The sequence below is a fragment of the Lepisosteus oculatus genome, chromosome 2 (assembly GCF_040954835.1).
Source record: "Lepisosteus oculatus isolate fLepOcu1 chromosome 2, fLepOcu1.hap2, whole genome shotgun sequence".
Lineage (NCBI taxonomy): Eukaryota > Metazoa > Chordata > Actinopteri > Semionotiformes > Lepisosteidae > Lepisosteus > Lepisosteus oculatus.
Genome location: NC_090697.1, coordinates 59453343 through 59477889, shown reverse-complemented (window position 1 = coordinate 59477889; position 24547 = coordinate 59453343). Strand labels below are relative to the sequence as shown.

The 24547-nt window shown below is 36.0% G+C and overlaps 1 protein-coding gene across 2 annotated transcripts in view; it reads right to left on the bottom strand.

Annotated features, from left to right (window-relative positions):
- Positions 1 to 2516: 2516 nt before the first annotated feature.
- The window catches only part of adcy3a (adenylate cyclase 3a), a 64150-nt gene continuing 42119 nt past the window's right edge, over positions 2517 to 24547 (bottom strand). For both annotated transcript variants that reach the window (XM_015346195.2, XM_015346200.2), the window contains exons 10-20: positions 21610 to 21771; positions 20580 to 20667; positions 16858 to 16974; positions 12590 to 12846; positions 11879 to 11960; positions 10087 to 10245; positions 9695 to 9841; positions 8908 to 9027; positions 7735 to 7861; positions 7077 to 7201; positions 2517 to 6616 (exon numbers count right to left, since the gene is read on the bottom strand). In XM_015346195.2, the coding sequence (XP_015201681.2) occupies positions 6434 to 6616; positions 7077 to 7201; positions 7735 to 7861; positions 8908 to 9027; positions 9695 to 9841; positions 10087 to 10245; positions 11879 to 11960; positions 12590 to 12846; positions 16858 to 16974; positions 20580 to 20667; positions 21610 to 21771 (1567 nt within the window). In that variant the 3' untranslated portion in view covers positions 2517 to 6433. The remainder of the gene's footprint in view (positions 6617 to 7076; positions 7202 to 7734; positions 7862 to 8907; positions 9028 to 9694; positions 9842 to 10086; positions 10246 to 11878; positions 11961 to 12589; positions 12847 to 16857; positions 16975 to 20579; positions 20668 to 21609; positions 21772 to 24547) is intronic.

Sequence of the window (24547 nt, the reverse complement as noted above, 5' to 3'; positions counted from 1 at the left end):
GTCTTATGTTCAGAAAATGAATTGTGGTGGATTATATATTAACACTGAATTTTAGATGTGGATGGAAATTGGTATAATGACTTAGAAATTTCTGCAGTGGAATGCAATGGGTGGCTTTGCCAGAAAACAATTTATAGCCCAGAGTGCATTAACCTTGACCCAGATACTTTATTCTTCATCATTGTGCTTATCCTGCTCATTTATATTATGTTTGTAAGCTTCATAGTCTCTGTACCTTCAGTACAAAAATGTTCAAATTAAATTTTTACTTTTAAAAATGTTAATTTGATTTGAATTGACATAATCTAAGCATGGAGAACATACAATTCTTTCTCATACCCAAAGTTTTATTCTACGGAGCCTCAAGGCTGAGAAGGTTTAATGAATCTCATGTGCATATCATTACCCTCATTAGTGCGATCTTTCTACACCATTTGTATACAGTGGTTGAATTGTGAATATTTAGAGGATGTTAGTGAACAGAGTCTTATTTTTAAGACATTTGTTTTAATCATTTTCATCAGCTTTAAGGCATGTCTTTCAGCGGTTGGTGAATATGGAATTTTATAGTATGCCCTTTATCTTTGGCTCTGACCCTTTCTTGTGTCCTTTGTTAATGAGGTTTTTAATATTCAGTCCAACATTTTACTCCTCTCAGAATGGAACAACACAAGCACAATGCATCACCTGGAAAGAAGAATTTGCAATATGTTATGGGGAAAAAAAACAGGGTATGGAGTTCATGAATACTGAAACCAAAGCAAGATACATTTCTGGAAAGCCTTCAAGGTTGCACATATCTATTTTCACTGTTAGATTTTACTGAAACTGATGAATGTTCTGCTGATATCCCATACCATACAGAAGCAATTTGTCACTCAGAAGAAGCTCCAAAGTTATACATTATACTTTATACATTAGTCATAGCTGGCCAGAGCACATTTTCTCCAGGTCTACAGTCATGACAACTTTTTGAAGACAATTCTAAGCTGTTAGAACTCCAACAGTGTTTATTCACTGCGGGCATTCAAGAGAAAGGTGGTGAAATTCACTAAGCACACACTGTATTTACAGTGAAATAACTTGCATATTTTCTTTTCAAATTATGTCATCACAAGCTTTGAAAATGCTGTGACATCAATAAACGTCTCACAATACTTGGGCATAGTAAGAGCACCAGAAGAGAAAACCTATACAAATTATTTTTAAAGCGTGAAACAAAAATATTTTTTAACAGAATAAAGCATCGGGAGATGCTCTGGAAAAAAGTAGCAATACATGTGGTTGTATTTTGGGGAAAAAAAAGAAGTCTTGCAGAGCAAGCCATATCCCCAAGGTTCTCCAGAACTCAACAGATATTAAAAACTGTTGATTTCAACTCAGAAGGCAGTGACTGGTGTGTGTAGAAGATCAGCTGCAAATGGTGGATCAACATTTTACCCAACTGCAATATTAACCTGTTTTTTAACTTAATAGACAGATCAACTTAAGATATTTTAAATGGTTTGTGAAAAAATATATGACTGTCCTTTACATATGTTCTGCACATTGTGGTCTCTTTCCAAATGTCAATGTTTAAACCTACAATGTTATTTTTTCCCTGAACTACCCACATGAAACAGAAGTTTGAAAACCATTTAGAAAATGTTTTAAAACACTAAAAAGTTCATAATAACTAATAACATGAGGAATAATGGAACAAGATAAAACAAGGTAAAACCTTCCATAGTTTTAAGGCCCAACCAATTTTTGCAATCACCAGTGGTGTTTTTTTCATATCTGAGGTGAGGGCTACGACCCCTGCGATTTCACAAAGGAGAAGATGACGAAGGCAGACTCCTCCCACCTGCTCAGCAGAGCCAATCGGCTTTGGATATGTCACAGGCAATGCAGCTGTACTGGAGGTTCAGTACTGTGCCACCTGCCTCACCAACACCTCCACAAATCTGCAAGAGCCTGGGTGAACATACAGGTTAATGTGTTTTGCTAACAGCCCTGGACCACACATCCTCCCCTACCCTTAGCCAATAAGCCAAATGTGTAGAAAAGCAAATCTTGAAACTATGAGATCTGCCTTTTAAATGTTTATCATTTAGTTTGATCATTTTAATTCAACGCAAACATAGGCAGCTCAACTCCTCAAGGCCACTTTTCAATGAGCAACTGATTCAATTCTAACGTTGTCTGTGATGTGTTCAAAATCAAATGACTAAATAAAGGATATGCTTTCTGATCTAAATATTAATTAAAATTAATTAGAATTAAAATGGAACACTAACTAAAGGATCCTGCAGGCCTTGAGTAAAACACCACTTGATTTAGGTCTTTGCAAACAACCTTGATTGTTGACCACATCAAGCAGTACATTGTTTTGTGAAATATAATTATCTTCACAATTGCAGACCATTTGGGGAAATTTGTTTTTCAGCTTAAGATTCCAAAAAATGTATCTTTTGAACCACAGAATTGTGATTGGTGAAAAAACAATTGATGTGTATGTAAAGAAAAAGCACAAATTTCAAATCAGAACTTTTAATAAAACTTTCTTCTTGTTCTTAAATATATATATATAATATGTAATATAAAGAGGAGCAGAAGCAGTGACAAGAATTAGCACAGAGACCAGTGCAGATTGACAGAGTTTCTTGTTCAAAGTTTGGATCTGAACCTTTTTAAACCTCAGAAGGGATCCAGGACCAATTGAAAGTGTTATAATCTGAACTGCCTTAACATTTATTGTTTACAGTTTAGCTTTATTATTTTTATTAAGCAGTCATTCTTTGGCCTACATGAATGAAAAAAAAAATACTCCTGTCATTTAATTTCCAGTTTTGGTTTGATATCTTCACATTATTTATTATTTTTACATTATATAAGCAACATAAATCTAACTGAAGGGTAATTATTAAGCACAAGACACTTAAGAACCCCTTGTTTATTTCCGCATGACCAATATGTGTCACAAATGTCATTTTATTCTGGAGTCTATTTCATATTCTACTGTTTAAAACATTGGTTTAGCACACATAACAATGGGCCAGATATTCAAAGATCCTGCAGACTTAATTTTTGCTTGATGATAAAAATTAGTGCTGATTTGCGGTTCTGGGAAGAATAAATGTTAAAAAAAAGTTTTAAAATCTGAATGGATTTGAACCAAAACAATTCTCAACTACCGTCTAAATATGGACTGCTGGGTGTCCATAAAAGAATTTCCCCCAGGGGACAATAAAATCTTATCTTATCTTAAATAAACGGTGTTAAAAAGCAAATTTAGAAATTTTCATACTAATATGTTTAGTTTAATAAATGTTTGTTATCACTATATTTATTCATTCTTTGTATATTTTCAAAGTTATCTGGACACTGACTCAACCTGACAAACTTACAGAGGGTAACAATACTTATGCCTGCAACTCTATAAGGTGCACAACTGTAAATGAAACTGTCAGCTCAGATTTCCACATCTGAGAAATTACCGTCTTGATTTACAAGCAAAACATAAAATCATTTGCAACATTTGTACTTGTTATGCCAAATTGTATTGCCTCAGTCAGCATTTAGGACTTTCATATTTTCGAACAGGGAGAGGGAGACAAAATGCAAATGACGTAAATTAAGTTAAAGTATGGGGTGTGTGTGAGAATGTTCTCTATCTGCTAAAGGCAACAATTGTTTTTGTTCACCTAATAGGGACTGCATTTCAGCCCATCAATGCATCCCTAATACTAATATTGTAAATCAGATTGTAACCAATTGGTGAGTTAAGATTCCAATGACTGTGTTTCAGACTCAATACATACAGTATGCTATGTGAAATCAATTAGCCATCAAATTATCAATATAAAGCATTTCAAAATAAAAACAGTTTATGGAGATGCATAGTAATGCAATGGGAGAGAAGAGTGGGTAGCTCTCGAAATGTGGATGTTGGACTGATTTACGTATCTTGTAAGTTGACCAGTTAAATGCAGCTGATTTGTGGTTATGTTAGCCAGGGCAGATTTTGAAAAAAAAAGGGTTTATTTAATTCTTTACTTACCCATAAACATTACTTGAGAAGACAGTTTCATTTATGACTAGGATCTGGAGATCAATTTATATACCAGGGTACTTAATGGGGCAACCTGAGTCAAGTGTTTTGCTCAAGGGAACAGCAGCAGTGTCCCACCTAAGATCCTACAAGCCTCTTGTCAAGAGCTCTAATCAGTTCTCCGTGCCCATATTTTATACGAGTTACATCATATCCTGGAATATTTTAGCATCACATTAGGAACCTGGCATATAATATTGGGCATACGCAAAGTTCTAGAAGCCACAGCTCTAATGTCTAGTGCACAATTCTAAAGAGCTACGAAAAAAACATGCTGCAGCAGAAAAAAATCAGATTCTGTTAAACTTCACATTGGCTGTCAGTAACAAAAAAAAGACAAATATTCAGCTGTTATGTTAACTGAAGGTGTTATTTTCATAACTGATAAGCAATGCTGCAGCAGGACATCAGATTTATAATGCCTAAAGTAAAGTATGTTAAAATATTGCTGTGTTTTCTACATGCTATTTTCTTCAAATTTATACTCAGCTCTTGTGCACTTTGAAGGAATGTTATACAAAGCCCATTTCCCTATCTGAACATTTTGTTTTGCCAGTTATAATTCTTTTTCTCTCTTGTTGCCAAAACATTTGTACTCCTATCGTAAACAGTTACCCACTTAGTCAAGGTCTTTAAATAATGCTTGGAAAACAAAATGCTTCAAACATATGAAATGAATTGAGTATGAATTAAAAAAAAAACATTTTAAAAAATCAAAGGATTTGTAAATACTTTCCAACTGCAATTCATATTTGAAACATTTTCCACCTTTCCAAAGGTTAACCTGTAAAGAACATAAAAAAATCTAAAATCTTGTAATAATCACAGCTCTTGAATATTTGGCCCCTTGTTTTGATATTGCAACCTCAGATTTGTAGAAAAGAATTACTATATTTTTAAATTTGACTTTGATCAAAGTAGGAGCTTTCCCAAAATAAATGTTCTTTTCTACATTGTCTTTCTAGTCAAAACTGATAATAATTCAGTAAACTGGAACCTGATTTACATAATGATTGATTTAATTTTATGCAGATTTAGTTGTTCATACTCTGCATTGGTCCTGAATCCCTCCTGTTTTTCATAGTTTTACTGCTTGCATAAAAAGAGGATGTACTGTATAGTTGGTATAGAAAATGTAGCATAAGCGGAGACATTTTTGTACTGAGGGAGACCAGGAGATTACAATATCCCACTTTCAGTCACTCCTAGAGAAGAATAAACTGCAAGAGAACAATTACAAGAAACAAGGTCTGGGGCTTGAATGGGATGCCAGCCAGTTCTTACAAGTGAAAGAGGTTTAACTGGGCCTAGGAAATATGAAGAAAATAAGCAGCCAGGTAGGAAAGACAGCAGCAGGGATGTTTTTGTCTAGAAAAAGCTATATCAGTCATGGCAATAGTCAGATGCAATAGAAAGGCTTTCAATTATTATTGACCAAAAAATAGCTAGTTTACTCCAGCAATCTAATACATTTTAAGTAAAACAGCTTAGAGAAAACTAACACTGTTTACTGGAATATGGAATGACCAGGCTTACAATAAAGCAAAATCGAACGTACGGACATTTTACATGTGGACTAGGATTGTGCAAATATACTAGTTTTCTCTTTGTTCCACTAAACAAATCATGGAATCTGAATTATGAACTAAGAACCACTTTCAGAAAATAAATGCATTTGGTGTTAAAAATGAATGATATTAAAATTAAATTGGAAAGAAGATGAGGATGTTTAGGGACAAAGAATTAGCAATTCTGCTAAGGCTTTGAGAATACACAGAGGCGGTTGGTAAAGAGTCTAGGAGAAAATGCTGAAAGCAGTCCTTGACCTGGTTTATATAATCCAGTGTTCCATGTGAAAATAGGTTTTTTTCGCCCTTGACCAAAAGCTATGTATTGTGACTGGGACTGCAGACTAGTCAGCATTTGCCTACATCCTTTTAAAACAACAAAAAAATTCCACAGCAGCCCTAGTCCTGTGAGGAAACCAGATAGTCTTTTTATTCCATTCTAGAAATAAAACATTTGTGATTGATCAGCTGGGTCACGAGAGGGCTCTGAATGTCTGAGGTTCATCTGTACTGTATGTCTGATTTCGAGTTATCATCCGTGAATGAATGAGGAAAAAATATATAGAGAAAAAAGAAATCCTGGTGTATGATTCAAGGTGAAGAAGGTCTAATCTCAATTTTTCAGCTGGTTTCTCAGTTTTTTCATAAATTTTCAATAGAATTTTCCTTTTCTTAAAAAAAGAATATAGGTAGTCAGAGATGTGGGTCCTGCAGTTTGCCTTTAAGGCTTGATCCCTGGTGTCCATCAGTCTTGCATGGCTTAGTGGCTCTGTCATGAACTGTCCACCACCTGGTGTGGCAAGGTGACTGAGGAGCCATTGATGAAGGAGCCCTGCTTCTCCCTGCCTTTGAGAAAAAAGGTCAGCAGCTCCCCTTTGCCCTTCACGTAGATAGGCCCACGTCGCACAAACCGAAACCCGTACTCCTTTAGGATTGTATAGGAATCCTCCACAACCTGGGGAGACAGAGAAAAGGCATTCAGGCACCTTATAGTTTGAGAATAATATCCTTGTTAATTGAAGCCAACGTGCATCAGAGCTACTGTACTGTTCTAGTCCAATTTTTCAATATTTCAAGTGTGATTCTGGACTTTTCAATCAACCCTCCAAACACCAGTACCTAATTTCAATCTGCTGTATGTGGGATTTATCCATTTCTTGCAACACCAACAAGCCAGGCTTGCTCTTTTTCAACACTACATTTTCAGTTAATCTATGTAGCTCACACAAGAAGCTACCTCTTTTTTTCTCTAAATTTAATTTCTCTAAATCCTTACTTTCAGTATGACAGATTATTGATCAAGCTCCTAAATCTAATTTCCTTTGGATCCAAACATCTGTTGTCTATTACTAATGATGTCTTTACTGTAAATTGACTGGTTACAAACTTTTGAAAATCCTACTGTCCCTGTATACCTGAATGTTGCCCATCACTCCAGTAGACTCCATTCGGCTGGCCACATTCACAGTGTTGCCCCAGATGTCATAGTGAGGTTTCCGTGCTCCTATCACTCCTGCCAGCACTGCACCCTTATTCAAACCTAAGCATGACAGCACACACAGAGGCCTTTCATTAAGGCATTTCAACACTATAACAACATATCTTAAAATATGAATTTTACTTCCAAGAAACTACTGGATGAAATGTTTGGATCACTGAGCTAGGAGCAACCAAATGAGGAAGATGGGCTGAATGGCATTCTGTCATTCGATACCTAAACTTTTATAGATGGAGATACTATGTTTGCAAGCAATGCCTAGATTTTTGACAAAAAACACTTTTCATGCAAGGTATCATTTTCCCCTAAGGTTCTCTAAAATGCAGGCAATTAAGCAAACAAAGCCTTTTGTAGCAAGCACTTTGGTGGGCTTTGTGTGACTTTTCAGAATTGAAAGAAAAGTCATTTCTGACTGCAAGAGCTGTTGTACACCATCATTACGGCAGCATTGTGCATTGTATTAAGATGCCGGATCTCTTTAAGCACGACAGAGTATTTTTTAAAAAAAAAGAGGGTGACAGGCCTATACTTTCAAGACATTAGGTTCTTCCGGTGATGCGGCATCAGACACTAACCGATACGAAGCATGAAGTTGTTAAAGGACTGGTAGTTGATGTTCATTAGGGTGACCTTCATGGCCAGGGCAAAATCAGCCAGATCTGCCAGGTGCTGCCATCGCTCCTTGTCTGATAACTCCTCTTTCTGGCGACAGAAAAGAAAAACAGAGAACGGCACAGTTGCCGTAGCATGGACATCTATCATCCGTGTATGATGTGTCTTAGACATTTAATAGACTCAATGTGGTTCTCAATATCCACATACTTCCTTCTAATTTGTATTAGAGGAAATAACCACAGGATATTGTACAATAAAAATGTACACAGCTAGAGGTAATCTACAAAGAAAACAATATAGAGAGAAAAAAGAAATCGTGGTGTACTGTATGATTCAGATTTAAGCTCTGTCATTTCTCATAAATTCAATCACACAAAACCTTATGGAAATTGAGCAGTGGTCTCACACCCCAGATTTGAAGAGTTCTAATAATTATAGTGTGACATCTTCATTCACTAGATAATGATCAAATTATTCTTGACTAATTAAACTCAAAGCTTAAAGTTAAAGTAAATGAATTTGCTCAATTAATTTAATTAACAGAGAACTATGCTGGAATGAAAAACAGAAGAATCTGTGTCTCTCAAGGACCATGGATGAACGCCCCACAAACACTGCCATTTACTGTAAGTGTTTGTCAGTGCATTCTCTTTCATTTCTTATTCAACTTTAAGTAATGGATTTTATAATGAATTTTCAGGAGGGATGACAACAGCCAAGTTCAATCAGACTCAGCTGTCAGTAATTCACAATCACTCCTTATGTCATTTCCTCTCATAAAACATTATAAATACAGTACACTATCCCATTCTCTCCCTCACATACAGTACATCTTTTTGCACCCCACCTCCACCTCTTCAGCCAAGCCAAATTAGACTAAAACACTCCATAATCCTTTCAGTACACTTAATTCTTGGGTTTTGTTACTCCTAGTGAATATGCAATTATATTATATATTCTTTGGATATATTGTGACACACTAGTCAAACCTGACTGTACAGACAGATAAACTAATTCAAGGAAAAAAAATATTATTTTCTGGACTTTTTTGCAGTTCAACAGATATTCACATTTCACTGAAAACTCACATATACTGTAGGTTTGTACTGCAGGTCGCACGTTAAAGGCCTTACCTTCAGACTGTTGTTGAATCCATTGGTGTTTATGTCTGGAGTGACACCAGAGGCTGCCATGTATGTGCTGCCAATGGTTTTGATTTTCGTAATGCATCGAAACTGAGGTTCATCGAGGAGCTGTAGGGCAATGTAAAGAATTACAGATAAACTCAGTTGATTTTATCAATTTAGTCATGAGTCTCTGCTTCATTTTTAGCTCACTATAACTCTGTATTGACCTTGTCAGTTTCTATCAAGATGTTGTAAACTTGCATCATGCCCCCCACAAATTATCCTCTGTTAAAGGCTACTAAGGCAGAATGATGATAATGTTTATATATGCCATGATTTTATATAGGCATTTATTGTAATTGCTATGCATTGAATGTTTCCCAGACCTTCATTCAGCAAGTAACCAAAATCATAGAAGACATTCTTCATGAAGTTCTATAAGTTAATTATATCATGCCCTTAAGCTTTTGCTTAATATTTTATACACTGTACCTTAGCCATTCTTGTTACATTTTCTTTTCTCACATATTCTCCCACATTTGGACTGTATTTTGTTTAACATTAAATGGTACATGACACAACAATGATACTTAAAACTGTAAAAAATTTAAAAGGCAATGTGGCAACTCAGGATCTCATTTAAAACAGACTTTGTTGATAAACAAGATCTGAAATTCACATTGAGCTATATCACATATTTTGAATTATATCAACGTAAATAATTAATATTGACTTACATAAGAGGCCTTGGTTACACAGTAGTAAAGGCTTGCAGATTAAAAGGATTACTCACACTGTCGAAATCAGAGATGATCTCATTAAGAAACCGCAAACACTCAATTCCTCCATTGTTAATGCTCTCTTCAGTGTAGAAGTCAGAGAAATTGGGGATTGATGCAAACATGACACCAATCTCATCATATGATTGGCTGTAGAGCTCCTATATATAAAACAGAGACAGTGAGTCATTAGAAAAAAGTTTTTTCACAGGTTTCAGTTATCTGACATTCTCCCCGGATCTGATTTTTTAAAATTCTAATACAGGTAGTATACGTTTATTTCTTCCAGTAATATTTTTTCTCATTCCACATCTCAGATTTTCCTTTGTTTTTCAGGGTTAACTGCTCCATTAATTTAATCATTTTCTTCCTATATGCTTCATTTGAACTACCCTCTGTCTCTTACCTCGTCTCGTTTCTTAGAGCCTAGAAAGTGACGAGCCACATGTTCAGGCAGCATGTTGGTTACAAGAGCTTCATTCCAGCGACGCATCTCGTATACCTTCTCCTTCTGGTCATGAACATCAATCTTCCACAGGAACAGCGTGCGAGCCAGCTTCTCCACCTGGGGTAAGAAAAAAAAACAGTGGCTGAAGAGAAATTGTACAGACATATTACTGAGTGAGTTTATTACAATACTGTTCAAACATCTTTATTATCCCCTAAAAACAGGCTTGTTTTTTGCAGGTTCCTTATATATTTCAGATGCTACTTTGTAGCAGCAAGACTATGGCCAGCCTTATTTCACCTTGGAAATAAGTCCAGGAACTGGTCAACTTCTCTGTGCCATCTGCATAGGAAGGTTTTGTGCGAAAAGGCTCTCATAAATTGGACATTTTTTGTGTCTTCCAACTCCCAAACATGGCCATTTTAAAATGGCTCCATCTTAACGACACCGATGATATAATGCCCAGACTGACTCATCTCGTTCTGTAGTTCCGCACACAGAAACATGTGGACTCCTACCCCAACTGGACATCACTATTCATAAATGCATGGACAGGATCTCTGGACCAATTCTGTGCTTTCTTCATGACAACAACTTGACAATAATCATGTGACTATCCATGCCACACTACTAATTCACAAGAACTTCTGATGAAAGAAACTGCCACGCTAAGAGAGACCATCAATAAAACAGAATTCTGCCCAGAATGTCCGTAAGCGTCTAAAGGTTTTTCATAAACGCCAAACTGTGATTTTGTTTGATCACTAAAATTATACAGTAGGACATTTGTTGACATAACTGTAAAAAAAAGCATATTCAGTGGAGCAGATATTCAAAGTGCAGGCAATGTGTCCCGATCATTACTCCTCCTCTTAAAGGCGCTCCAGCCCTTCCTCGTTCTGTCCCATTCCCCACACCTGTTCCTTATTCCAGCCCCTCTTTAGTTCCACCTTTAAAACCAGACGCAGGCGTTTGCCCGGCGCTTCTCATTGAATCCCGTTTCGTGAGAGCCCGGGGTCCTGCTGCGTCTGGCTCCGTTATGGTTTTAGTTTCCTGTTCCTGATTCCCTGTCCCGCCGGTCCCGACCCGGTTCTGGTTTTTAATTACTTTGGATGGATCCCCTGGTCTTGGACTCTGCCTCCCATTTTGGATTTCCCTTTTGGATTTATGCTTGGATTGTTTGCCCCGGACTCACTTCCCCTGGACACCTGCTCACCTCGGACACGCCCCCCTGTCTCCTGACCCACTCCTGTATGATATTTTTCCCTATTGTTTCTTCACCTTCCGGATCGTGTCGTCCACATAGGGCCCGGAAAGAACTGCTCCTGACACAATGCACTTTGCATAAAGTTCCTAATTTCTTTTGAAGCTCAGTATATCTAGGACTGCAAATCTACCCATCTTTAAGCACAACTGTATCAAGATATTTTCACAAAAGTCTTTGAAAATGAAGACTGACTGGAATAGATGTCTCTAATGTCCTAACCCTCATCACTCCCAGAGGATGGTAATAAAAAGGAATATACTAACATATATTATTAAATTTCAAAAGCTCTCACTCCCTCCCCACAGGATTCTTGACTCATTTGTATTCAGACATTTCTAAATGCATGTGGATAGGGAGGCATCTGTGTGTTAAATTCTACATTTTTTATTTTGAGAAATCTGCAGGAGGCTTGTCTTTACTCAGATTTAAACTTTGTTTCTCTCTTATGCAGCCTATGTACTGCAAAAATTAAAATGTACTTACATGACGGGCAAAGTAGTAGAAGCTGAGCATCATTATGAAGATCATCACTGTCATGGAATATTTTGAGGGAACAAGGGAGGACCTGGAATTGATCAGAACAGTTCCTTTCAGTTTCCCATTTTTAGCTTGGAATTATGCTACAGTATCTTTTGTTCCTGTAGCAATAGCAGGCATTCTGATGCAAGTGGCTGTAAAGTATGTGCCATGTCATACAGTAGGATATTAAATCTCACCTATTGTCAGATAGGTACTGTACATAGAGGAAACAATTAAACATGCAGTAGTATTCTAGTACTTCCCGCGTGTATTGGTTTTATTACTAAACTGCTTCTAAAAACAATATTTTGATATGGTTGACCAAATCCCACAATAATAACAAATCTAAAATGTTACTCTTTACATATATAAATCTATTTAAAAAATCTATTATTCCTTTTAGGCTTGAAAAAGTCCTAATATGTCCTTCAAGAATAATAACAGATGAAAGTGGACTTTCAATTTTCTAACAGTTGGATATACTAAGCCATATCTAATCAACAAATATAAAAAAAGAATTCACTGTACCATAGTTATGAAAATTGTAACTCTAAATTAAAAGGTGAATTAAGTGTAATCTTTCCACTGCAGCCAATAATAACCAGTGAGGTTTTGTAAAATGTTATTTGTTTCCCTTAGCAATAAAGAAAAGAGCCATGGTTAGGTCCCACTCACATGTACGTTTTGAAGCGCATTTGGTCATACTGGTCAAAAATGTCCCTCCAGCTGTAAATATTAACCACGCCAGTTGCTATAGTGATGAGCAACATGAGAGTAAGCTTCACCATGTGACTGACTTGCACCAGCATGGTGGTGGCCAATAGAGCCAGCACTGCAATGTAGCTGTAGTACTTAGGATTGTCTACACAGCCTCCTGCTGCTCCCATCGCAGTGTTGTTCTGAGATGACTGAGGGGGCTGCAGACAGCTGAGCTGTAAGACAGAATACAATTGTTCAAATGGAGTGCAAGTTCAGAAGAATTGTACCATTAATAGATACCATGCAAGACTAAAATAAAACACTAACAGGCAAGAATGGAATAAATAAATTAATAATTAATGAATAGATTTAAATGTAGTCCTAAATGAAGAACATTATAGAACTCTGTGGCAATCTCAGCATGATGGTATCCTATTTTGCGAGTTGTATTGAACTATTCCAGTATGAGCATTTTAAAAATCACATCTTTGTAAGACATCACTTAAGCAGGGTATTGTTAACCCCAGTGTGTTAATGACGGAAATATAGACAAATGAATTCCAAGCGACTATGGTACATTCATCTTTTGCCATTTATAACTAATTTTAAAAGAACTAATTTTGAAATCACATAAGAGAATGCCTGTAAAGAAAAGACTAAGACAATGTTTTAAGAAATATATAATGTATGTACTCATTATCAAATGCAGGAATAAAATTGCACTTTTCAGACTAGAGTATCTCATCCATCCATCCATTTTCTAACTGCTTCTTCCAGTTCAGGGTCGCTGGAGAGTCGGAGCCTATCCCAGCAAACAACAGGAAGCACACACTCCAGATGGGATGCCCGTCCATCTCAGGCCAGATGCACAAACATGCATGCATACACTCACGCCAGGGCCAATTTCCCAGAAACCACTGCACCACCATGCCTAGAGTGTCTCATGTTCTTTACAAAGCTTAAACACAAACAGGAGGGATAGGAACGTATTTGTCAAGCCACTTTTTAGAGCTGCTGCAAACAACTGATCTACTCCCAAAACCATAATTCTATTCTTACATTTCTGCCTTTGTCAACCTTGCATTAGTTGCATAAACATAAATCATACCAATCTGATTTTCTTCTTATATATCCAAGATACAAGAAATTTAGTAAAAATGGCATCCAGTCACAAATTGAAATTGCAAAAAGCTTTTGACCTAAAGCAGACCTAAAACAGTCAATAAAGCAATTGTGAAAAACAATAAGGAACAGGCACAAAAGCTCTTGTGGAGCTTCACCATGGAGCGATGATGGCTGTATGCTATTAAAAGGTACAGTAACTGACTAGGCAGTGGTAATGGAGCTCTCAGGGGAATTAATTAAACACCCAAAGCCAATAGGGCAAGAGTGTTTAAGGAAGAAGCAATTTTCCTTCTCTCCTAGACAAAGACTATTGTTTAATAACATCATATTATTCCTGTCAAAACAGCAAAAGTGTCTCTATTGGGACATTTATTCTAAAACAAGCTACGGAAATATCTCCTACATGATTCCATAACATGGAAAACGCATCTTAAGTTGAGAGCCTCAGCAGGGCCTTTTAGGGTGCATGGCAATCATTATGAATCCCACTACACAGAGAAAAAAAGAGAGCACTGAACTTCATACAACCCTTTGCCAAAATATCATTAATAATCAATAGTTATGAAAATAGTTTAACATCACACATGAATGAAAGTCCCTTCTGCATAGTACTTTGCCCTCACACCATTGTCAGGCATAAATTCCCAAACCCTTGCTGAAGCTTCACATTAAACAAACAAAAGCTCAGTGGGACCTCCTTTTTAAATAGGTTTTGCCACAAATCTTTTTTTAATAATGCAATTTATTAAGCAAGGCTATAAGACTTCAGTTGTACCCTTACAAATGCTATTGCACTTAATGACTTAAAGTGTGCCAATAACTTAAGAGCTTTGTTTCTGTTTCCTGTAAGGCTGTAGTACTTCTTTTACAGTATGCAAACATTTGGATAGTTGTGTGCTGCAGATAACATTAAATGTGACGTTTGTGAAATTATATACAACATTACATATAAACATTACAAGTGGCTGTTTTCTTTAACAAGATTAAGTGAAATATCCATCATGACTTAAAACACATTCTATTGGCTACCATTTTAGGATACTGATTAAGTTGATGTCTGAACCTCAGAGATACCAGGTTCAGAGAGAATTTGATGGCCTAGAGTTGAACCAGGTATCAGTAGTCTAAGCTCACACAAAATAACCCAAAGACCCACATTAAAATGATTCAGTTTGTGTCTGTCAGTTGAGATAAAAATGTTAATATCAGGGTCTCTTCAATCATATTTAAGGGAACATTTACTGCCCCAAGTGTAAAGAGTGGATTATTCTAGTTGCTTAAGTTGAACACTGACCTCACCTTTTGGTGTCAGATAACCTGTAATAATAGAAATCAGGCAAATGAAATAAAAGTGCAAAATGATACCCTACCAAACAAATCCACCTTGAAATCATTAGATTTCAAAGGGATTTCACCATGACTCTCACAGGGAGAAGATTTTCAATATGGCAATTGCCCAACATGACAGAAAACAGTTTTGTAAAAGTGTTCAAACATTTCCACAATACAGTTGTTCATTTTATTTTAGATTTAAGTGGGGGGTATTTTAAAAAGGATAGAACATTTCTAAGAGACATCATAGGTGTGTTGGAAATAATATTGCATTGCTCCATTGTTGCTATCCTGTAAGCTTTTGATTGTTATTCTGATTACAAGAAAATGAAAAAAAGGTTTACTACCCAATGCCTGTCATTTTAAAGCGGCCACAATTGCCAAATTGCTTAAAGTATGAAGTTAGTCAGATGAAATACAAACTTATACTCATTTGATACCGTAGCGATATAAATTGATATAAATGCTAGTCAACAGATGTCTGAAATAAATCAAAACTTTGATCCAATCCCCAGCTACAAATTTATTTATCTGATTTCTATATATATTGGATAGAGGCAAACTAAAAGACACAGGCAAAAGGCATATTTGGAATATGTAGTTGCAGGAATCTTGCAGTCCTGATTTGATATGTACCTCTGTTTTTTGCACATTTTAAAGCAAAGGTTATGTTGATTATTATGATATTGTTATGGCTATTGGATGTGACTACTGAAGTGTTGTTTAAGAATCTAGATATAATGGTTAACACCTCACTGGGTTAAACATTTACAGTTCTCTGTACTTCAAAGCAAGGAAGAATCTATGGTGTTTACTTAGTTGTGCTTGGTGTGAGACACATTGATCAAATTAATCTTCTGGTTTACCCTGGTTATTTAAAAGTTCTAGATAATGAGAAAGAAGGACAAGGAATAAGGCAAAAAGAGAGAGAGAGAGGAGAAAGGAGGATACTGAAAATAAAGCATATGCCAAACAAGAGCTCCTTAGCCAGAGCATCCATGAAGACCAGATAGGAGTTAAGTATTTGAACCTTGTTAAGAGAGCTTGCCATTCAGTTGTCTGTAGGAAACTTTTATTTCTTGTGCAAAGAATCCCTCAATTAAAAACATCCTCTACTGGGTAGTGGGTGCATATTTAAAATAGGGAGATATAGTAGGTTCCCAATAATTTTGTAAACCGGATGGTTTACAGAGAGAGAGAATTAACTGTAAGCCATGTCTGTTGGTTCAGAAGGCAGGTTGATCTCTCTTGTTGGCCTGTGTAGGTGTTACAGAGCACCTGAGTACTTTGTAGCAATCTGGAATTTTTCTGGTTGGTCAGGATGTAACCCTCTAGGATGCATTGATAGTAAATAGTGCAACTTGTACAGTATGTTTATGTTGTATGTTGTTTACTTTGTCATTGTCATTATTAATAAATGTTTAACTCAGTGTGCCTAAATTATTATTACTCTTTTCACTAAGGCTGTGCCAGAGAACAAAGAACTCAGGTGTTTATACCTACTACTCGCAGGGCACACACAGAGACATGTTAGCATGTTTTTGGACTGTGGAAGTAAACTGGAGTACATGGAGGAAACCCATGTGAACATGGGGAGAATATACAAACTCGGTGCAGATAGTACGCCAGGTCCAGAATTGAACCCATGTTATTATAATTCCTGAATAACAGACCTTCATAATCGTCTTACTTTCCTTCTATGTCTTGTCTCTGCATTACTCTTTACAGTTAACATTCTCAAAGCTTTAACTCTTTAACAAACTAAACCAAGAAATCAGACTACTCACCATATCCACAATGTCCGCCATGGTGAGGATGAAAATGGCAGACATAGCCCAGGTGTTTCGGGCCCAGCGTGTACGGTCTATCCAGGTGGAAAATGAGACCAGTTTCTTGGGAAATATCTACCAGGAGAAGAAAATGACACATTCATGGGAGTTCAATCTTCTTGCTCACTACTGCTCCCTCCAAAAGGTATTCCTTGTGTCACAACCACTCTTTATAGATCTCATTTAGTTTTCAATCTTATGAATGGGTTCAATATAACACATGCTGAAGAAGTGCTCAAAATTGAGTTGTTTTCTGTTCATTTATATCCAAAATGAAAAGACAAAGCAAGACAACATCTCTATTTCTCTCTAAAGTCAAAGGAAGATGAATGTTTTGAAACAAATTGTGGTCTGAGCTTTGCAATAAAATAAAAAAAAACAGATGGCATAAACATAGATTAAAGAGTATGTACTGGCAACTATAACTGTTTGTGCATTAGGAGCTGTAGTATGAGTTAAAGAGTAATAAAGGAGAACGTATTATATCATCCATAACGTAATATGCAATGAGAGGTCATGGTGAAAGAAAAATAAAAATAAAAGATTATATATACATATATACTTTAAGTAATGTATTGTGCAAGAAATACTTTATACTACAAGCAACACTAATATTCACCACTGAGTTAATCATGTTGGTTAAGAAACAGTACCAGTTTAATGTTTGATAATTATACATGTAAAGACAACTAGAAAGCATTATCACAAAGTGCACAGTACTGTAGGGTCTCAACATCTGCGGATTGAACATTCAGAAATTGGCTTATTCATGATTCTTGATGGGGTTTTGAATGAAAGAAGAGCAGAGTGGGATGAAAATTAGCAACTTTGCAACTTTGATATTAGCGGTGCAACACATTAGGATCCTGGAACAAATCTAGCTAGTGTCCCTGCCCTCTGCCCAAGTGCCCATTAACCAGCTTTTACATTTCAACATGGTCTTGTTGTTATATTATTCACAGTTCTCCGTGTTCTGTGTCAGGCAACATTTGCAACAATAGGCTGCAGATGACTTTACAGGCTGTTCAACAGTTTTACTGCCTGTTGCAATACAGTGGTGCTAATCAAGGAGGCAAAGAAAGCGTAGGAATCTGCAAGATACAGAGGAGGGATTTATTTTTACTGATTAGTTTGTGAATACTGTTGTTTTATGTAGTTTCTAAGTGTTATTTCAATTAATTTAGAGCCAATGCATTAGTACTTTATATAACATAGAAAGGTGAGTTACAGTATGTCTTTTAACCATACATACTATATACTATAGTATATAGTACTGTATGTATAGTACTGTAGACTTGGTTATTTGTGACAGTTGGGAATGTCAAGACCCTAGTATCCAGTATGTGAATATTCAAATAATCACATGGAATTAAACTTGGTTTAAACTTGGATTAAAAATCACTTGCATTAAAAAACAACATATTGCTCACTGGATCTAAGACTGGGTGTAAATATTTATATTAACTGACTTCTAAAGAGATGTAGGAATCCTAAGTACTACTTCTTAGGACAAATGAATGTTCACCGAAACTTAGAAGTAACAAAAGTACATAACAGATTACCAGCCACATTTTGGCCAGTTAAATTTACCTTCTATTATTAACATATTTCAAACAATTTATTCCACTTCCATGAATTCACATAAAATAACGTTTTTTTCTATGAGCTGATTAACAGTTAGTTAAGTCAAATTAACAAGTTAATAAAAACAACCCTTGTTTACTATGACAAAGGTTTATGAAACTGAGCATTTCAACTACAGAAACTATTAATGGGAAGTTTAGTGATGCAAAGGTCAACATCCTCATGGTTGCTTAAAAGATATATATATATAGTCAATTGTCCAGGGGACCCTTATGTCTGTATTGATTACTTTATGGCCAATCAGCCACCCTAGTGCCTTGTAATCAGAATCACTAGCTAGATGGGTAATTGCACAATTGAGATACAGTATTTGACTAGACAGGCAGATCCCAATTCATGGATACTTGACCAGTTAACAGCCCCATTTGAGTGGAGATGAGATGGCATGAGAAGCTTTAGTACTTGAAATTTCCAAATTTAACTAGAAAAGCTCACAGGACCAGCTATGCGGGCTTCATAATGTGAGTGATGGAGTGGGGGAAGACTAGATGCTGGTGTTATGAGCTCTAGAACTCACATTGTACATTGTCTGTAAATCTATATAATACAATATGATTCATGACTTGTGCCTTTATACTGTAGTTGAATGAATTATTGTTTTTAAGTCACTCCTTATTTATTTCTTAATCAACAAATTGTTTACAGAAAATTTAAAAATCTAATTAACTTCAAGATTATTGCAGAGTTCCATTAATTCCCTAGATTCTATATGTCGCTATAGATGAAAGCACTAATATACAGTCTTTCAGCGCACCATGCTTTGAAATTCTTACTTTCTTTCAATTAATTACTCATTTAAGACATTCAATACTGTAGCCACAGTATGTGTCCCATATTGTTTTTCAGAATGTATTAATCAAATGGAGTAGAATTCAGTGGTAGAGCTGACATTGTTCCCACTTTGACAAACCTATTACCAACAAGAATATTCTAACACATTAACAGCAGAAACAGCAAGTCATGGAACTGCTTAACAATTTAGAAACAGCCATTCTCATAAGAAAGGCCCAAAATGTATTGGTCTGTCTGTCCTAGATTGGTTTCATAATGTTTCAACCCACACAATCACATTGGGCAATAACTCACAACTGTTTGGTAGGCAAGAGATGTAACGAAAACTTGTGTCTTTATAGCTTTTTTTTGAGGGATTATACACAAACACAAACTTAAATCTGACATTTCATCCTGGTGTTTTGCCTACCTCTATGCTTATATAAAGCAAATGGGAGCAAAATTTATTACCCAAGAAGAGTATGCTCCAGTTGTTTTTTTTTGCATTGCTTTTTTTATTTTCTTATTACAGTATGTACACTATTTGTAATTACACATTGTTTAAGACTTAATCTCTCTGAACTGTTCTATTCAGGAGATACAATCCAATAGATATGTATAAGACATAAGACTATAAAAAGGATGCAAACAGATGAAAAAATACAAACTGTTAATTTGTCAATTTTCTATGTATAATGAAAATAAAGATAAAGATAAAGATCAAACTTAAGATTTGAAGATTTCCAACACCTCTACCTTCACAATCTGCTCTAACATTCCATTTCATACATTGCTAGTTTTCTGTGTAAAAAAGTGTTTTTCTACTATCAGAGCAATATTGGCTTTGAAAAAAAATGTCCCCGTATTCTGTTTACTGAACTTGATATACCTGTTTGAAATTTCAAGACATATTATCATGAACATCTTGAAGATCTCAATCAAATATTTTTAAACACCTTCTTTTAAGATCAAAAGGATTGTGTTGCTTCCTAATAAAGCAACTATTAAGGCATCTAAAGAGTCTTACTGCTCTTCTGGGACTTTCTCAGTGTGTTCTTTACTCTTTTTCTATGTGAAGTGGAAACCAGAACTGTATCCATAACTCCAGAAGAGGTCAGGTCTAACCAAAATGTTGTACATTGTACATTGTTGTACATAACCTCTCTTTAATTTCTAAAATCTTTGCTAAGAAAAATGACCTCTGTATTTGGACTTTTTATGGATTAATTCTGGCCATATATGCAAATAAAGAGAATGGCACATACCCGGGGGAAGATGGCTGCCAAAGAACAAATGGTGAGAATGAGGAGCAGCACCTCTCCAACAATGAATGTCACATAGTTGGCAATGAGTCTGTGAAGAGATCCAGAACAGTGTGGATTGATCAGATTAGTAATTAGTAAGATAAATAATGGGGAGAACATAACACAATCCTTAAAAAACATTTTCACTTCTATGACATAACTTTGACTTGCATCAATGTATCACTGAATACAAATGAGTAAATCAGCATTACAAAAAACTTACAAAAACAAAATACAATCTTTTTGAAATGGGAAAAATCGTAATAACTATTGTGTTTCAGGGGTGTGCAAACATATTCCAGATTGCACAAAACAAATGTGAAAATACACCAGGAATATTTTAGAACATTTAATATGATAATGCACTGTTTTAAAATCATTAACTTCCTGTACTGATGGTTGTCCGTCAAGTCCGACGATGACGGGTGTTTAGAAGATGAGCTGCACACAGAAAACTGTGCGAGAGAGCTTTTTTTAAAATGGGAGTCCCACTCCCTCGACCTCAGAAGCCTGGGTCCAGTGGTACAAGTAATCGTCACGACTGGAGACTTTCTTGGTTACAGTGGATGGCCATGATGTCTTTCTGTGCCTTGTCATACCCTTCGGTTTCCACGGAGCGTTAGAACAGTATAGTGTCCTATCACTATACTGGGGCATTAGGACCCACACAGACCACAGAGTGAGGGCCCCCTGCTGGTTCCACTTCTTCCAGCAGCAACCTTAGTTTTCCCCAGAAGGTCTCCTATTCAAGTACTGACCAGGCTCACACCTGCTTAGCTTCCGTGAGTTGCCAGTTGTTTGCTGCAGGGTGATATGGCTGCTGGCAACCTCCTGTAATATTATTAGCACAGGCACATTTTATATACTACTACATGTAATGTAGATGTTAAAGTCCTAAGAAGGGGGATTGATGGATAAAAAGAGAATTTAACTAAAAGATGAATAGATGGGGAATTTCAAATTGGAAGGGGGATCATAAATATGAACTAACCCCGGGTCAATGAGTGCCTCCACAATGGCAGTGAAGAAAAGCACCACACAGGAGCAGCTAAAGGCAGCACCACTCTGTTTCTCCTTCTCTACAGAGAACCGAGTTTCCATCTCAGGGTCCACAAAGCGCATAGAGAGACGATTTGTGTGCTTTCCCTTCAGCCTGAGGAAGAGAAGAACAGAACATCAACCAAACTGATCCATGAAACCGTTACCTGTGGCATACGTTCAATTTTTTAAATATTTCAACTGAAATTTGGAATCCTGAGTGACTGGAAAAAAAAGAAACAAAATACAAGTGCAAGATCAAGTGGTCTCTTTTCTACTCATATGATTATGAGTGACTAATCCATACAAGACTTTTCTTTGTGGACCCTGGTTACCAATAGATCTGAAATCATGAATGGTTTATTTGTTCTTCCTCACAATTGCGTGAAGGAATTCCTTTTATGTTATTCAATGGTATCCTTACAATTAATTTGCATTTGTTTCTTCTTGTTTTGGCTTTAGTCGAAATACATTATCTGTTTGGGCTTTAAAAAATGCACTTCTTTTCTTTCCATACCTTGCAGAACCTACTTCTATTTTGCTGACTCATTTCTGCACTACAGTATTTAAACGCTGAAATGAGTCAATATTCAATTTTTTTTATTTATCAAATAACATTGCCTGCAATTACTGTCACACATATGTGTGAAATTTAGTACTTTCATTTTATGGAGCATTTGACATATGCATTTAGGATTTTAATGGTCTTGTAAAATCCTTTTAAGCACGTTCTGTTCATGATGTCTTTGGGGCTACGGCCTGATTAGGCAGCAGACTGGAGAGGTGACATTATGCTGTCAATCAAGGGCTTCTGACTATGTAGGTAGAGTACTGGCCTTATTTGAAATGTTAAAGTTTTTAACACTTCAGTTATGAGTTTCATATGATTTGTGGGGTTTTTAAATCAATGGAGATTTTGATTTAAAAGTTATATACTGTAACTGCTGAGAATTAAAGAACAAAATGGTTAAGAAATTACATAAATAATAAAGTTAGAAATGTTCAAAGAAAACACTGAATGTATAATATTGAATGTAATAATAAGCATCGTCTTCAAGTAATTCAAATGCTGCTAATGAAAAAGTGAGAAAAATGTGTTAAATTGTGAAAGTTCTAAAATTACAGTAAAGCAGCTAATCGAAAATGGAAAAAAAATATCTGAGTGCTTTGCTATTACAACATACTGTAGGCCATGTTGAAAAAAATCAAAAGTCTGTTGAACTGGAAAAAGAACTAAAGAATATTGATAAGATAAGGTTCCAATATTTACAAACATTTTTAGAAACGTTGTTTGCCTAAGTTTTAAACGAAAAACTGCTGGTAGTTTTGCACATGTTTCTTAGTCCAGATGTCAAAACCCAATCCCCAAAAAGGAGTTTGTGGAGGATAAAATTGCTTGACCTTTCCCAAGTCTACTAAACCTGAGGCTGATTTGAACTTTATCTTCTTTCATTTAATGTGAATGGGTGAACTCCTCAGTATAGCCCACCTCTTTTCCACAAAAATACTGAATACAACAGCCCCTTAGCCATCTGTCACAAATCACCTGTTATTCTGGTTCCTGCTTCTATACATGTGTCTGCATCCCCTCCTAACTGCTCCTTCTCCCTTCCTTAGACTACTACATCATGCCTTTGTCCAGATCCCTTCTCTTTTCAGCATGGAATAAACTTGCTATTACTTGTTACTTTGCAGCATACACATGCTGACCCACCTGAACTACTTTGTCCAGATCTGCTGGTTGAGGCTCCATATGATATATTCCCATATACTGTACCTACATTGTCACTTTACATTACTTTATGCTTTATTTCTGTCAATTTTCATATGACATGATTGCATTTTCTATATCCATATCTAATATTCTATATTCATTTTAATTCAGGACACATGTACTGTACCTTTGCTCTGCTTTCAACCTGTTCATCCCTATGTGACCTAAGTGTATTTTTTGGCATATTTCTCTACAGACATCTTAGAGATCAGAGTTCTAAGGAACACCGGTAACCATGACACCTGTATCCATAAATCCGGCACTCTAGTTTTTTACTTCTCACATTTGTAAGCAACAAAGCAAGTCTGCTGCACCAGTAAGCATCATAATACATCATAGCAGTTTCAACAGATGTTCACAACTGACTCATTTGTGAAAAGATCCTCACTGTACATTTTACAAATGCAAAATTGTATCCTATTGTTTTTACTAAGCCAAATGTGAAATTTGATGGCAGTTTAAAACATGCAGGAAATCTGACAAAACACTGAGTTTCCGCAATAATCCGCACTTGTTTAAGCAAGTAGTAAAAAGCAGATGAATAAAACAAGATATTGAGATAAGGCAGACTCACTAATAAACTAATATACAATAAAAAGCAATATAAAGACTGCAAAGATTGCATGTTTTGAAAAAATATAAGTTAAGCATGAGATAAGTTAAATACCAAAAAATGTCTGCAGTGACCATTAGTTAAAAGTAATATATTTATGAAAAATGTTATGAAATTTGATTATTTTTAATTTAAAAAAATTATCACTCTCTCAAAGTGGGACAGTTGATCTAGGTGATCCAATGTCTTTGACTCACTGCAATTGAAAGTTTATAGAGTATGAACACAGACGAATCCCCTAGTTTTGATGGTATTCCCCCCACAGTTCATGTTGGGAGCTACATCAGCATGCATAGGCTGCAAAGGAACAAGTAAAGGTTTATTCCATGATGAAAAGAAAAGTAAAGAAACACAACGTTTCAGCTGTGGAGCTTTCTTCGGGTGTCATAGTTACTACTTGCCTTCTAGCATTGATGGGGCTCCTGATACTCAAGAAGTTAGTTGTGGAGAGATGCTCCTTTAATAGGAGTGCTAATACTTCTGTAATGTCATTGCTAATGAAAA